Raw genomic sequence first — 13607 nt, 5'->3', positions numbered from 1 at the left:
GAGAACAAAAGGAAAATGATGTTGAAGTTAATGTCTAAGTTGATTTATGCACAAGACAAAAGTTCTGAAAATGTGGCTCATGCCAACATTTTCAGAAAATTCTACCTATTTCTGTTCAAAAGCAAAACTTCTGGAAATTGTGGCTCAAGTCAACTTCATCAAAATTTTGGACATAGGAGGACAATCGATGGTCAAGTCATTGACAATCGATCGTCAAGCCAATTTTGACATAAAATATCTTTTTCTGTTTTTTTACTTTATGCTTTGACTTTTATGTTTGAAAGGTTTGACACTCAAGCTCACAATTAATGGCTGAGATCATTACCTAACCTTAGATATTTTGTATTAAAGTACTTTATGTAACTTGATATATATATATATATATATCACAAGTTGTAGATGAGGTCAAATATAGATTTCACTACTCATTTCAGAAAATACTCTCTCAATTCTCTCTGTATTTTTCTCTCTCTTGTGCGTGTTGTGCTTAACTTGAATCTTTCATTCATTGTGTGTGTGTGAGATTACTTGCAAGCTTGTAATCAAATCCAACAAATGAAACACAGAATATGACAAAAATAGTAACTTACCATCTTAATTTCTGTTGTGTTCACAAGCCACTACATGCAGGTTATATGTATATATAGTTGAAGTAGAGGATGTTAATATACTGAAGGGGTATGTACTCTGTACTCGATCTGTAGTCAGAGTTAAACCTCCTTGTCAGAGTCAAACCAAAGACTCAAAAGACCTATGCAGAAATTAAGAACAGTACGTAGGCCCATATCTTGTTAAAGAACGACATACAATATCTTACAGTCAAAAAGTAGTGGCATTTTCTTACCTTGAGATTATATAGAAGGTGTCAGGGAGCAAACACGCACTAAGCATTTAGTCAAGAAGTGGCCTTTTCTTACCTGGAGATTCTATAGGTGTCAAGGAGCAAACACGCACTAAGCATTTAGTCAAGAAGGTAGTTTTTGAAGAGCAACTTCGAAGCAACAAATATGAAGCCGTTTAATTTTTCCCCAAGGCTGGGCCAGCTCGTAGTTTGAATGACCGGAGAAAGGTTAATATTTTAGTGGGGGGGCCATGGAACACGCTATGCATTGATTTGAATCTGGCTGTTCAAGTCGTTAAATATTTAGAAGCCGAAAGTTGATATTTCATGTCCATCACATGAATAACGCGGTTCATCACATCAGCATATAATGCGGTTTTTTTCCATGTCCATCTTCTTTTGCAGTCTTTCTCTAAAATTAACTAGTCTCCCTCTAAAATCACAAGCTCGATGGTAGGGCGGGCCACTTGTAAAACCCATTTCAGAAATTATAATATTAATTTTCATGTTGAATGGAACCAACCAGTGCTAGACTGCTAGTAGACAACACGGTGGCAGTTTCTTTTCTTAGAAAACGTTGTCTGATGGAAATTTCCCACCTTTGCCAACTTTTTAATCCCACTTTTGCCTCTTCGGTTGGATTTGGAGTGGATAATTAAATAATTATCCCACTTGTCTCTCCTTGTTAGAAACTAAACCAATCTCAGCCAATGATATCTTTATATCCTGCCCCACCACTATTCTAAGTTTCTAACATGTCTAAGTATTTTGTCTTTCCCTTTTGTGTTTCACGGCTTTTGGTCTGATATATATATACATATTTGGTCTCTTTTGTAGAAGTAGCTGACACACACCGTGGACTGCTAGTACACAACACAATAATTTTGGTCTCTTTCATAGTGCTTCTACTTATTTTAGATAAATTACATAAATTCACAATAATTTAAATCAATTCACCAAAAAGACAATAAATTCAAATAAATTTTAAAAATGACAAAAATTCAAATGACTCAAAAATAAATACAAACAAACTTTTAGGAGCCCACATTATATGTTGTGAATATGTGCTTGACGAATTTGTTGAATGAAATAACAATATATATTTGTATATATGCTAATTGCGATTCACATATAAATATGTCTAATTTGGTTACTAAAATCTATTTTGATATTGACTTTGTGAACAATGCATATCAAATTGACTACAATCTTGAGAGCTCGTGTACTTAATTTGTTGGCCATTAGTTGGATTAGTAGATCTCTTTCATATGCTAAGCCGCGCCACTTGTAGCATTCTTGTTATCAATTATCACTTGCAGGCACCTACCTGCAGGAAAGGTTTTGGGTTTGGGTGCGTAGATTAAGTTGAACCAATGAATTGTATTTAACCTATTCACCCCGTACGGTATATGATTGAAACATACTTAAGAATTTGAAGAACATGGTATTTGCTTTTCACCCTGATTATTGAGCTGTGCCCTTATGCCTACGTAAGTTGCAAAAATTGTCAAATGATACATTAGTGATAGTATTACATCAATAATGAATGCACCCTCCAAAAATGATATTCAACCCGAAAGTTTATAATGATGAGCTGATCGAGCCTTGATGCTTAAAACGAATTTTCTTGTGATCTCTCTAATATGAAGATGTTGCCTTTATCAATTATCATCCCTTCCTAGCTATCCTCATGGTTTCATCAACATATCTCTAGTAACAGAATTCAGGAAAAGAAAAAAAGAACCTCTGCAATTCCAAAGTCAAAAATCTCAAGCACATAATAAAATTAATAATACCATTCAAGTAAATGATTTAGGATATATAAGTGATCCCAAGCCAACCCTCTAAAATGAAGATTCCAAGCAGAAGGTGGTAATTTTAACGAAACATGTTCATTAACTATTATGTTTCCAAACATAAAAACAAATAATTAAACTCTATTTAGAGCAAATTAACACAAGTACACAACACAAACCCGACACGAAGTTAGCTGGTTAGTGTTGACTATTTCTTGACATGAAACCAATTCAGACACAACACACTAAATACAATTAATAAACTTGTCAAGTTAGTATCAAATATATGTAATACGATTTGATAAACAAGTTTAACTAGTACTATATGAAGAAAATGAGTAACTTTCTCCTTTTTTAAATATTTATTGTATGAGCCATTATATAATTATAGAGTTATCATTTTATTGTTTTGTTAGTACCATAATTAAATAGAATTAAATTTTTTAAGTGATGCATAAATGATAGTTATGGTTTAAAAATAAAGGAAGTTATGTTTTAGTTTTTAGATCACATGATAAATGGGTCAACCCGAACTCCACATTATTATAAACAAGTTGAGTTAGGCTTCAGCCATTCAATACAATTAATTAAACGGAGTGAGTTAGAGTTGATTAATATTTAACACGAAATGAAATAAGACCAATTAACACAAATTGTCACCTCTATACTAAATATGGTATAAAAAATGGAATGGTAAGTACTTGAGGTACCATTTGAATATTCGTGGGGCCCATCCATTTCTCTTCACGTGGGCAATCCCAAAATGTAGCCAAACTATGAATAATAAATTAAAGGGTTAATTTCAGTTCAGTACCTCAAGTTTGTTTTAAATTCAATTTAGTACCTCATGTTTAAAATCTTGCAATGTCATAGTACATTTCATCTTTCCAATTTGTTGCAATATCATACCTCAGTCAGTATGACTGTTAAGAAATCTATTAAAAGATGATGTGACACTTACATGACACTCTCACAATGATGACTAGATGCCACGTGATCTGATAACAGGCTATGTCATGCCACATGACAAAAATAATTAAAAATCTAGAAACATGGATCATACCACATAATTATTTTAAAATTTTTAGATTTTAAATTATTTTTTGTACCACCTGGCATGATGTGTCATGTTGTCAGACCACGTGACATCTAGTCAGCATTGTGGGAGTGCCACGTAAGTGCCACATAAACATTTAACAGATCTCTTAACAGTCATACTGACGGAGGTATGACATTGCAAGATTTTAAATGAACTGAACTGAAATTAACCCTAAATTAAATAAATGAACTTAACACTAATAAGGCATGATAACGAACTGACTGAGAATATTAGACAAAACATGCAAAACCGAAATACAATTTTGAAGACATATTGATCACAGCAACAGCTACCTATAAATTCCTCCACAACCCGAAATCCTTCTTTTTGTCTATGCAAATATCTAATTCTTTTGCAGTTGTTTTTCTTAATGGTTGCTCAAGTACGTACTTTATTTTATTTTATTTTATTTAGTAAAGCCCACAAACAAACTCACCACTCCTATTTGTGCAGCATTATCACTCTATCAGCCCTTGAGCATAACATATATGCCCTTAAACTTCTGTTACACTACCATTACTCAAAAATATTAGTTCAGAGCCTAAAACATATAAACCTAAAAATTGGGTGTGCTTGGAGGATTAGTAAGCAGGTGAACGACTTCCCTCATCGTTGGTCTTGCGGAGCTGTCATTCTCGACGCAAATCATTGCTATTTTGAACAGGTGTACGACAACTTCCAATGGGTACTCACTTAGCTTCGGATCCACCACTGCTAGTACTGATGATGCACTGGTCGACGACTGAGGGAGTTCTGATGTGGTTTTCCTCACCCAAGATACTATGTTCACCCCCTCTTCTTCCACGTCCACCACTGGTTTCCGTCCTGTTATTAGTTCCAGTAACACCACACCGAAGCTGTACACGTCGATTTTCTCATCCACTTTCAAAGTGTAACCGTATTCTGTTGGTACCATCAAAGGAACACACAGCATTTCATAATCTAGATGCAAGCTTATGTACTAAAGTGATTTGAATTAAATTTGTAATACAAATGGATCTCACATAAATGAGTCCCATTTTTTCTAATAATTTCGTAATAAAAATGGTGCAAATAATATTATTCTAGTTCAAGTTGCCTGAATTGTGAGATTACGGACCTGGGGCGATGTAACCAAAAGTACCAGCAAGTGAAGACATGCCATGATCTGCTGCTGCTCCTTGAAAGTACTTAGCAAGCCCGAAATCAGCAACATGGGCCTCAAAGTTGGAGTCGAGCAAGATGTTATGGGACTTGACATCCCTGTGTATAATAAGAGGCGAACAGTCATGGTGGAGATAACACAATCCCTTAGCAGCCTCCACAGCAATCTTATACCTCCTCTCCCACTGCAAATGCCCTCCATTTGCGCGATGCAACAGTTGTCCCAAACTACCATTAGGCATGTACTCGTACAATAACAAGTTGGTGTCCTTGTTGTTGGACATGTACCCCAACAGCCTCACGATATTTCGGTGCTTGATTCGTCCGAGCGTTTTGACTTCGGCTGAAAATCCGTAATCCATCCGTCCTGTACTTGGTCTGACCAGTCGTTTGATTGCTACATCAAGACCATCTGGCATCATCCCGTGGTAGACGATCCCAGCGCCACCTTTTCCTATAATGTTCTCTTCCTTTAAACAATCGACGACGTTCTCCGCTTTGAAATCCAGTCGTTGGAAGGCAGTGAGCCTCCAAGTTTCAGAGTAGTTCAGAATCTTTCTCCTTCTAATTTTGTAAACGGTGAAAACTATTAGCAAGAGAACTGTAGCAACGAATCCAATGATGATAATTAGAGCGAGCCTGAAAGCACCAAACGTATTATGATGGTGTCCGGCTTCGGTAATCAAGGTGGAGTACGGGCATGAAACGTTGCCTGGCAAACAGAGATTTGGGTTTCCTTGGAACGATGTGATGGCCAGAAACTGAGTATTGTTGGTTGGGAATCTACCAATGAAATTGTTATAAGAGAGATCCAAACTTTTGAGGCCTGTCATGAGGGGGATTTCATCAGGTATTTGTTGATTTATATCTCAGTTTGGGCTTATGGGTTGTGGCTTAATTTGCAAGCCCATTTGATGTCTTTTATGTGGGCCTAGATGGGAACCATTGGGGTACTGCTGGCAGCAACTTATCAAGACAAAAAGAAGCTTTTTGCTTCAGTGAAAAAACAGAGAGAATAGATAAGAGACCAAAGAGAGGGTCTGCTGAAGATAGTACGTGGCTTTCCTTCCTCTTTGCACTGTTTGTTGGGCGATTGCTAAGAAAAGAAAACAAGGTGCAGCAGCTGTTTTTGATTCTTCATCTGTTATTCTGATTGTTACTTTGTATGCACTGCTGCCAGTTGTAATAGCCTAGAGCTATTTTGTATTTTGTAATCTCCATTTAAATTAGTGGATTTGTTCATGCTGCTCCGTGGACGTAGGCTAAGCCGAACCACGTTAAAGGTTGTGTGTCTGCTATCTCTATACTTTGACCTTGCATCCTTGTCCAATTTTTCTGGTCTCTCCTTGTTTTGTTATTGTGGTGTTCTCTGCTCAACAATTGGTATCAGAGCTTGGGTTTAGATCTGATTCACAAAGATGGCTGACGGACAAGGGGAGAACAATACTCAGGTGGCAAGAGCCACGGTTCAAAATGCAAAGTTTGAGGTTGAAAAATTTGATGGAACAAATAACTTTGGAATGTGGCAGTGTGAGGTGAAAGATGTGTTGGCTCAACAAGATTTGGACATGGCTTTGGAAGAGAAACCAGCTACTATGAGTGATCCTGATTGGCAGAAAATGAATAGGTTGGCATGCTCTACTATTCGGTTGTGTCTTGCTAAGCCTCAGAAGTATTTTGTAATGCGAGAGACGTCGGCTAAGGCGTTGTGGCAAAAATTGGAGGACAAGTACATGACGAAGAGCATTGAAAACCGCTTGTATTTGAAGAAGCAGCTGTATCGCTTCCAGTACAAAGAAGGTACGAAAATGATTCATCACCTTGATGCATTTAACAAATTGATTGCTGATTTGTTGAATTTAGATGAGGATATTAAGGACGAAGATAAAGCCTTGATATTGTTGAATTCCTTGCCTGACTCATATGATCACCTGGCCACTACATTAATTTATGGTAAGGACACTATTAAATTTGAAGAAGTGTCAAATGCTTTGATGAATCATGAAGTTAGGCATAAGGATAAACAAAATAGTACCTCAGATGCTTTGGTTGTTAGAGGTAGATCCAATGAGAGGAAGAAGTCTAACAGCAGAAAAAATTCTCAATCTCGTATGAGAAGAGATTCTAAGAATAGAAGAAGTTTAGACAAAGATGAATGTGCTTTTTGTCATAACAAAGGCCATTGGAAAAAGGATTGTCCTAAGTTGGAGAACAAGAAAAAAAAATTACTAATGCTAATGTTGTATTTAGTGATGATGAATCTGAGTTTGCTCTAGTTGTTTCTCCTGCTTATGATTCTAATATATGGATTTTGGATTCTGGTTGCTCTCATCATATGTGTCCAAATAAGGATTGGTTTTCTAATTTGGAGCTGGAAAGTGAGGGAACTGTTTTATTGGGTAATGATTTTTCATGTGATAAAAAGGGAGTAGGAACAATCAAGTTGAAACTTCATGATGGCATAGTTAAAGAATTATCCAATGTGTGGTATGTTCCTGATCTTAAGAAAAATTTGATTTCCTTGGGTGCTTTGGAAGCAAATGGTTTCAATATTAATATGTCTAATGGTGCTTTGAAAGTTACTAAAGGAGCTATGGTTGTGATGAAAGGAACCAGGCAGCAAAATTTGTATTTTTTGCAGGGCAAAACTGTGGTAGGTAGAGCAGCCACCGTTTCTAGTAGTTCAAGCTCTGACACTACCAAGTTGTGGCACATGAGACTTGGGCATGCTGGTGAAAAAGCTCTTCAAGGGCTGGTGAAACAGGGATTGCTAAAAGGAGCCAAATTATGTAACCTTGATTTTTGCAAGTATTGTGTTTTGGGCAAACAAACCAAGGTTAAATTTGGTACTGCCATACATCAGACTAAAGGTATTCTTGACTATGTGCATTCAGATGTTTGGGGTCCTACAAGGACAGCTTCATTGGGTGGTAAGCATTGGTTTGTGACTTTTGTTGATGACTACTCTAGAAGAGTTTGGGTTTATACAATGAGGCACAAAGATGAGGTGTTAAATATTTTTTTGAATTGGAAGAAAATGGTTGAAAATCAGACTAGGAAGAAAATTAAAATCTTGAGGTCAGACAATGGTGGGGAATATACTTCTGATCCTTTTCTTAAAGTGTGTCAAGAAGAGGGCATTGTTAGGCATTTCACTGTACGGGGAACTCCACAACAAAATGGGGTTGCTGAAAGGTTGAATAGAACTTTGCTTGAGAAGGTGAGATGTATGTTGGCACAGTCTGGTTTAAGCAAGTCATTTTGGGCAGAGGCAATTACTTATGCTTGTCACCTAATCAACCGTTTGCCTTCAGCTGCAATTCAAGGGAAGACACCCATTGAGGTATGGTCTGGAAAACCTGCTTTTGATTATGATTCCTTGCATATTTTTGGTTCCCCTGCTTATTTTCATGTGACTGAAACAAAACTTGATCCTAGAGCCAAAAGGGCTATTTTTGTTGGTTTTAGCAGTGGTGTCAAAGGTTACAGGTTGTGGTGCCCAGAGTTGAAGAAATTGGTGATAAGCAGAGATGTGATTTTTGATGAAGTCAGTATGTTAAGAAGCAACAAGGAGACTGCTTGTGATGCATCTCCGGAAAATGAGAGAGTTGTTCAACAGGTGGAGCTTGAAAAGACCACTTCTGTCACTTCCAAGTCAGCCCAAACTGAAGTTGAAGTGACTGGAAGTGATGATGAAGAAGAGGAAGAAGATGAAGCTGCAATTCCAGACCAAGATGAAAGTCAAGCTCCAGCCCAAGTGCCTCTACCTCAAGAATCTATTGCTACGAGTAGACCAAGAAGAATAATCACAAAGCCAGCAAAGTATAATGATTATGTTGCATTTGCTTTGCCCATTATTAATGCAGAAATTCCATCAAATTTCAGAGAAGCCATAAGGAGTTCAGAAAAGAGAGATTGGAGCAAGGCTATGGATGAAGAGATGAATTCTCTTTCAAAAAAACAAAACATGGGAGTTAGTTCAATTGCCTAAGGGCAAGAGAACTATTGGCTGCAAATGGGTGTATACCAAGAAAGAAGGTCTCCATGAAAAAGGAAGCGTGAGATTTAAAGCAAGATTGGTTGCAAAGGGGTATGCACAAAAGGAAGGTATTGATTACAATGAAATTTTTTCTCCCGTTGTGAAGCATTCCTCCATTCGTATTATGTTAGCTCTTGTTGCACAATTTGACCTTGAATTAGTGCAACTTGATGTCAAGACGGCTTTTCTACATGGCGACTTAGATGAAGAGATTTACATGTCTCAGCCGGATGGATACAAGCTAGTTGGAAAAGAGAGCTTGGTCTGCAAGTTGAAGAAATCATTATATGGGTTGAAGCAATCTCCAAGGCAATGGTATTTGAGGTTTGATGATTTTATGAAAGGCCAAAATTATTTGAGAAGTCAATATGATCATTGTGTTTATTTCAAGAAGCTGCATGATGGGTCTTTCATCTACTTGTTGATATATGTTGATGATATGTTGATTGGCTCAAGGAATATTAAAGAGATTGAGAAATTGAAAGCACAGATGAATAAGGAGTTTGAAATGAAGGATCTTGGTGAAGCGAAGAAGATCCTTGGTATGGAAATCACTCGTGATAGAGGAAAAGGTTTGCTGTGTTTGACTCAAAAGAAATATTTGGAAAAATTGCTGCAACACTTTGGAGTCAATGACGCCACCAAGTCTGTAACTACTCCTCTGGCTCCTCATTTTAAATTGAGTGATTTATTGTCTCCCAAGACTGATGAAGATAAGCAACACATGGCTAATATTCCATATGCTAATCTGGTTGGCGGATTGATGTATGCTATGGTTTGTTCTAGACCGGATATTGCTCATGCTGTTGGTTTGGTTAGTCGTTATATGCAAAATCCGGGTAAAGAGCATTGGAGGGCAGCTAAATGGATATTGAGATATCTCCATGGTACTAGAGATGTTGGTTTGTGTTTTGAGAGAGAAAAGTCAGGTGTTGAGAACTTTGTAGTTGGATATGTTGATTCTGACTATGCAGGTGATTTGGACAAGAGGAAGTCTACTACAGGCTATTTGTTTACTATGGCTAAAGGGCCTATTTGCTGGAGGTCTATTTTGCAGTCCACTGTGGCTTTGTCAACCACAGAGGCAGAGTATATGGCTGTTACAGAAGCCATAAAGGAGGCCATTTGGATTCGTGGACTTATTAGTGATTTGGATTTATCAAAAGCAGGTGGAGGTTCATTGTGATAGCCAAAGTGCCATTTACTTGGCTAAGTTTCAAGTCCATCACTCAAGAACCAAGCACATAGATGTTCGTTTTCATTTTGTTCGGGACATTGTGGCTAAAGGGAAGATTACTCTTAAAAAGGTTGCTACTGCTGATAATCCAGCTGATATGTTGACTAAGGTGATTGGTGCTGCCAAGTTCATTCATTGCTTGAACTTGGCACATATCCTGCATGTTTGAATGCATTTGATGAGCAGCATAGAACTTGATGGAGGTATTGATTGTTGAGTTGTGATTCAGCTCTTCTGTATTCTGTGCAAATTTCGCCAAGGTGGAGATTGTTGATTTATATCTCAGTTTGGGCTTATGGGTTGTGGCTTAATTTGCAAGCCCATTTGATGTCTTTTATGTGGGCCTACATGGGAACCATTGGGGTACTGCTGGCAGCAACTTATCAAGACAAAAAGAAGCTTTTTGCTTCAGTGAAAAAACAGAGAGAATAGATAAGAGACCAAAGAGAGGGTCTGCTGAAGATAGTACGTGGCTTTCCTTCCTCTTTGCACTGTTTGTTGGGCGATTGCTAAGAAAAGAAAACAAGGTGCAGCAGCTGTTTTTGATTCTTCATCTGTTATTCTGATTGTTACTTTGTATGCACTGCTGCCAGTTGTAATAGCCTAGAGCTATTTTGTATTTTGTAATCTCCATTTAAATTAGTGGATTTGTTCATGCTGCTCCGTGGACGTAGGCTAAGCCGAACCACGTTAAAGGTTGTGTGTCTGCTATCTCTATACTTTGACCTTGCATCCTTGTCCAATTTTTCTGGTCTCTCCTTGTTTTGTTATTGTGGTGTTCTCTGCTCAACAGTATTTGCCCCGTGAGTTTGTTTCTAGAGAAATTAAGAAATTGAGCTAGTTCTAGCTTCGCTATGCCTCTTGGAATTTCCCCAACCAATTTGTTCCCACTAAAATCAAGGGATGTTAGAGAGGAACAATCATAAACTGAAGCCGGAATTTCACCGCTAAGGTTGTTGAGGCTGATGTTGATTGTTGACAGCAATTTTAAATTAGAAATTTGCTTTGGTATTTCCCCGGACAATTTCTTCATCTCTAGGAAAAGTGTTTGTAAATTCTTGAGATTTCCAATGGCTGATGGGATGTTTCCAGAAATCTGATTCCTCGAAAGGATGAGGATTCCGAGTGAGCCCCCAGACATTTGCGTTGGAAGTTGGCCAGAAAAGTAGTTGTCACTCAGCTCAATCATGGCAACATTGGGCAATATGAAAATACAAGCAGGGATAGTCCCAGTGAGTGTGTTTTTCATCATTAGGATTTTCTTGAGCGACTTGCACTGGCCGAGTTCCTCTGGTATCGGCCCAAAGAAATGATTATCCACCAGAATCAAACTCTCCAACCTCCCTCCATTGCACAAATTCCGTGGGATAAACCCGGTGAGGTGGTTCCCTGAAACATCAAGCTCTCGAAGCCTGCCATTCCGGCCAAGACTCTCCGGTAGCTCGAAGGTAAAGTTGTTGTTCCACGGCTCAAGCACCTCCAGATGTGGCAAATCACCGACAAACTTGGGTATCGGACCGTAAAGATTGTTGTCAAACAGGCTGATAACGGTAATGTTCTTCAGCTCCGAAAAGCTTTCTGGTATCTCTCCGGTGAGTTCATTAAAAGAGAGATCCAATACCTTCAGGCTCGATAAACCCGAAAGCTCTGGAGGTATGCCACCACTGAGACGGTTAAGTTGTACAAGTAACGAGTGCAAATGCTTCAAAAGGCCCAGAGTCGTGGGAATCTTGCCGCTGAGATTACAGCCTGCCATGTCGAGCACTTGCAGTGAACTCAACGATCCCAACTCCGGTGGAATTCCACCGTCAAAACTGTTAAAGTACCCGACGCACATTTCCTTGAGATTCTTCAACCGCGCCAAGCTCGCCGGGATCTTTCCGGTGAGAGAGTTACCGTCCAGGCGTAAAAACTCCAAGCTCTGAATCTCGGAGTAGTTCTCTGGGATTTTTCCGGTGAAGTAGTTCCAGCCTAGATTAAGGTATTTCAGCTTTTTGAGATTGACGATGTCGACAGGAAGTGTCCCAGTTAAGTTATTGTCGTAGGCATCGACAACCTCAAGCGCCGTCATCCGCAGCGTAATTTCTCCAGGAAATTTGCCACCCAACTGGTTGTGGGAGATGTTCAACAACTTTAGAGAAGTCAGATTGGCCATCTCCATGGGAAGCCCCCCTGTTAAGTTTGCGGCAGTGATGCTGAGGTTCACCAACTTGTTTAGCAGCCCAATCTCAGGCGGAATCGACCCAAACATGCCTTTGTTGGAGAGGGTAAGAGCAACCACTCGTGATTGCTGGTCGCATGAAACTCCAGAGAAGGAGCAGTACTGAGCAGAGTGATCATCCCAGTCCTCCAGCCCTGATCCTTTGGGTCCATTAATCATGCTGTTCTTGAGCTTCAAAAGTGCGTCAAGGTCACTGTAGCCACAACATGCTGATGAGAACAAAAGGAAAATGAAACACAGAACATGACAAAAATAGTAGCTTACCATCTTTGTGTTGTGTTCCACAAGCCACTACATGCAGGTTATATAGTTGAAGTAGATCACGTTAATACTGAAGGGGTGGGTACTCTGTAGTAGCTCTGTAGTCTTTGCGCGTTCGGCCAACCTCCTGGTCAGAGTCAGACCTAAGACTCAAAAGACCTGTGCAGAAATTAAAAACAGTACTATATGTCTAGTTAAAAAAACGACACACAGAAGCATTAAAGTCAAAAAATAGTGGCCCTTTCTTGACTTAAGGCTTAAGGTTACACATAATATATATAATTTCCCCCTTTAAGGAATCAACACGTACGCACAAGTATTGAGTCAAGAATGTAGTGGGCCTTTGTTTTGAAGAGCAACTTCAAGCAACTTCAAGCTCAAAAAATTAGAGGCTTTGGCGCGCAGCACAAAGAAGCAACAAATATGAACAGCTCGTGGTGTGAATGACAGCAGAAAGCTAGGTGCGTTTTAGTGGAGGGGCCGTCGAACACGCTATGCATTAATTGCTAGCTTTTCAAGTCGTTGTGCCTCGCTTTTGAATCTAGACTATTGATCAGTGTTTTTAAAAACGCGCCTCAGGCGCGCTTTAGGGCGAGGCGACGGCCAATAGCGCACGGCGTCGCAGGATTTGTTCTCCGGCAGAATCAAACAAAAACAGAACCAATCGCCTTGGCGTCGATCGGCCGTTCTCCGGCGGAATTAAGGCGGTGACCACTAGGTTTTCTTTCTCAGGCCACGGTGAGTCCATTGGTGCCCTCAATTTGTTCATCCGATCAACGACGAGGGAGAATCGAGGATTTGTCCAACGGTGTCTTGACCATTCACCACCCCAGACGCCGAGAGAGAGAGAACGAAGGATGCCGGAGAAAATAAATATCAGAGAGAGGGTGAGGTCGCGAGAAGAAGAAGAAAAAATAAAGAGAAATGGGGTTACTGGGTGAGGTCGCAAGAAGAAGAAAACATAAAGAGA

The 13607-nt window shown here is 39.1% G+C and overlaps 1 protein-coding gene across 1 annotated transcript; it reads right to left on the bottom strand.

The window, feature by feature from the left end:
* Positions 1–4292: 4292 nt before the first annotated feature.
* LOC147283813 (uncharacterized) lies at positions 4293–12643 on the bottom strand. The gene is made up of 3 exons (XM_086245592.1): positions 10956–12643; positions 4836–5737; positions 4293–4639 (listed from the first exon to the last, which is right to left on the bottom strand). The coding sequence occupies exons 1-3, from the start codon at positions 12641–12643 to the stop codon at positions 4293–4295; spliced, it is 2937 nt and encodes a 978-aa protein (XP_086101718.1).
* Positions 12644–13607: the final 964 nt, after the last annotated feature.

The sequence above is a fragment of the Dryas octopetala genome, chromosome 5, assembly GCF_963921425.1.
Source record: "Dryas octopetala chromosome 5, drDryOcto1.1, whole genome shotgun sequence".
NCBI lineage: Eukaryota > Viridiplantae > Streptophyta > Magnoliopsida > Rosales > Rosaceae > Dryas > Dryas octopetala.
This window is presented reverse-complemented; position numbering and strand designations above follow the sequence as displayed.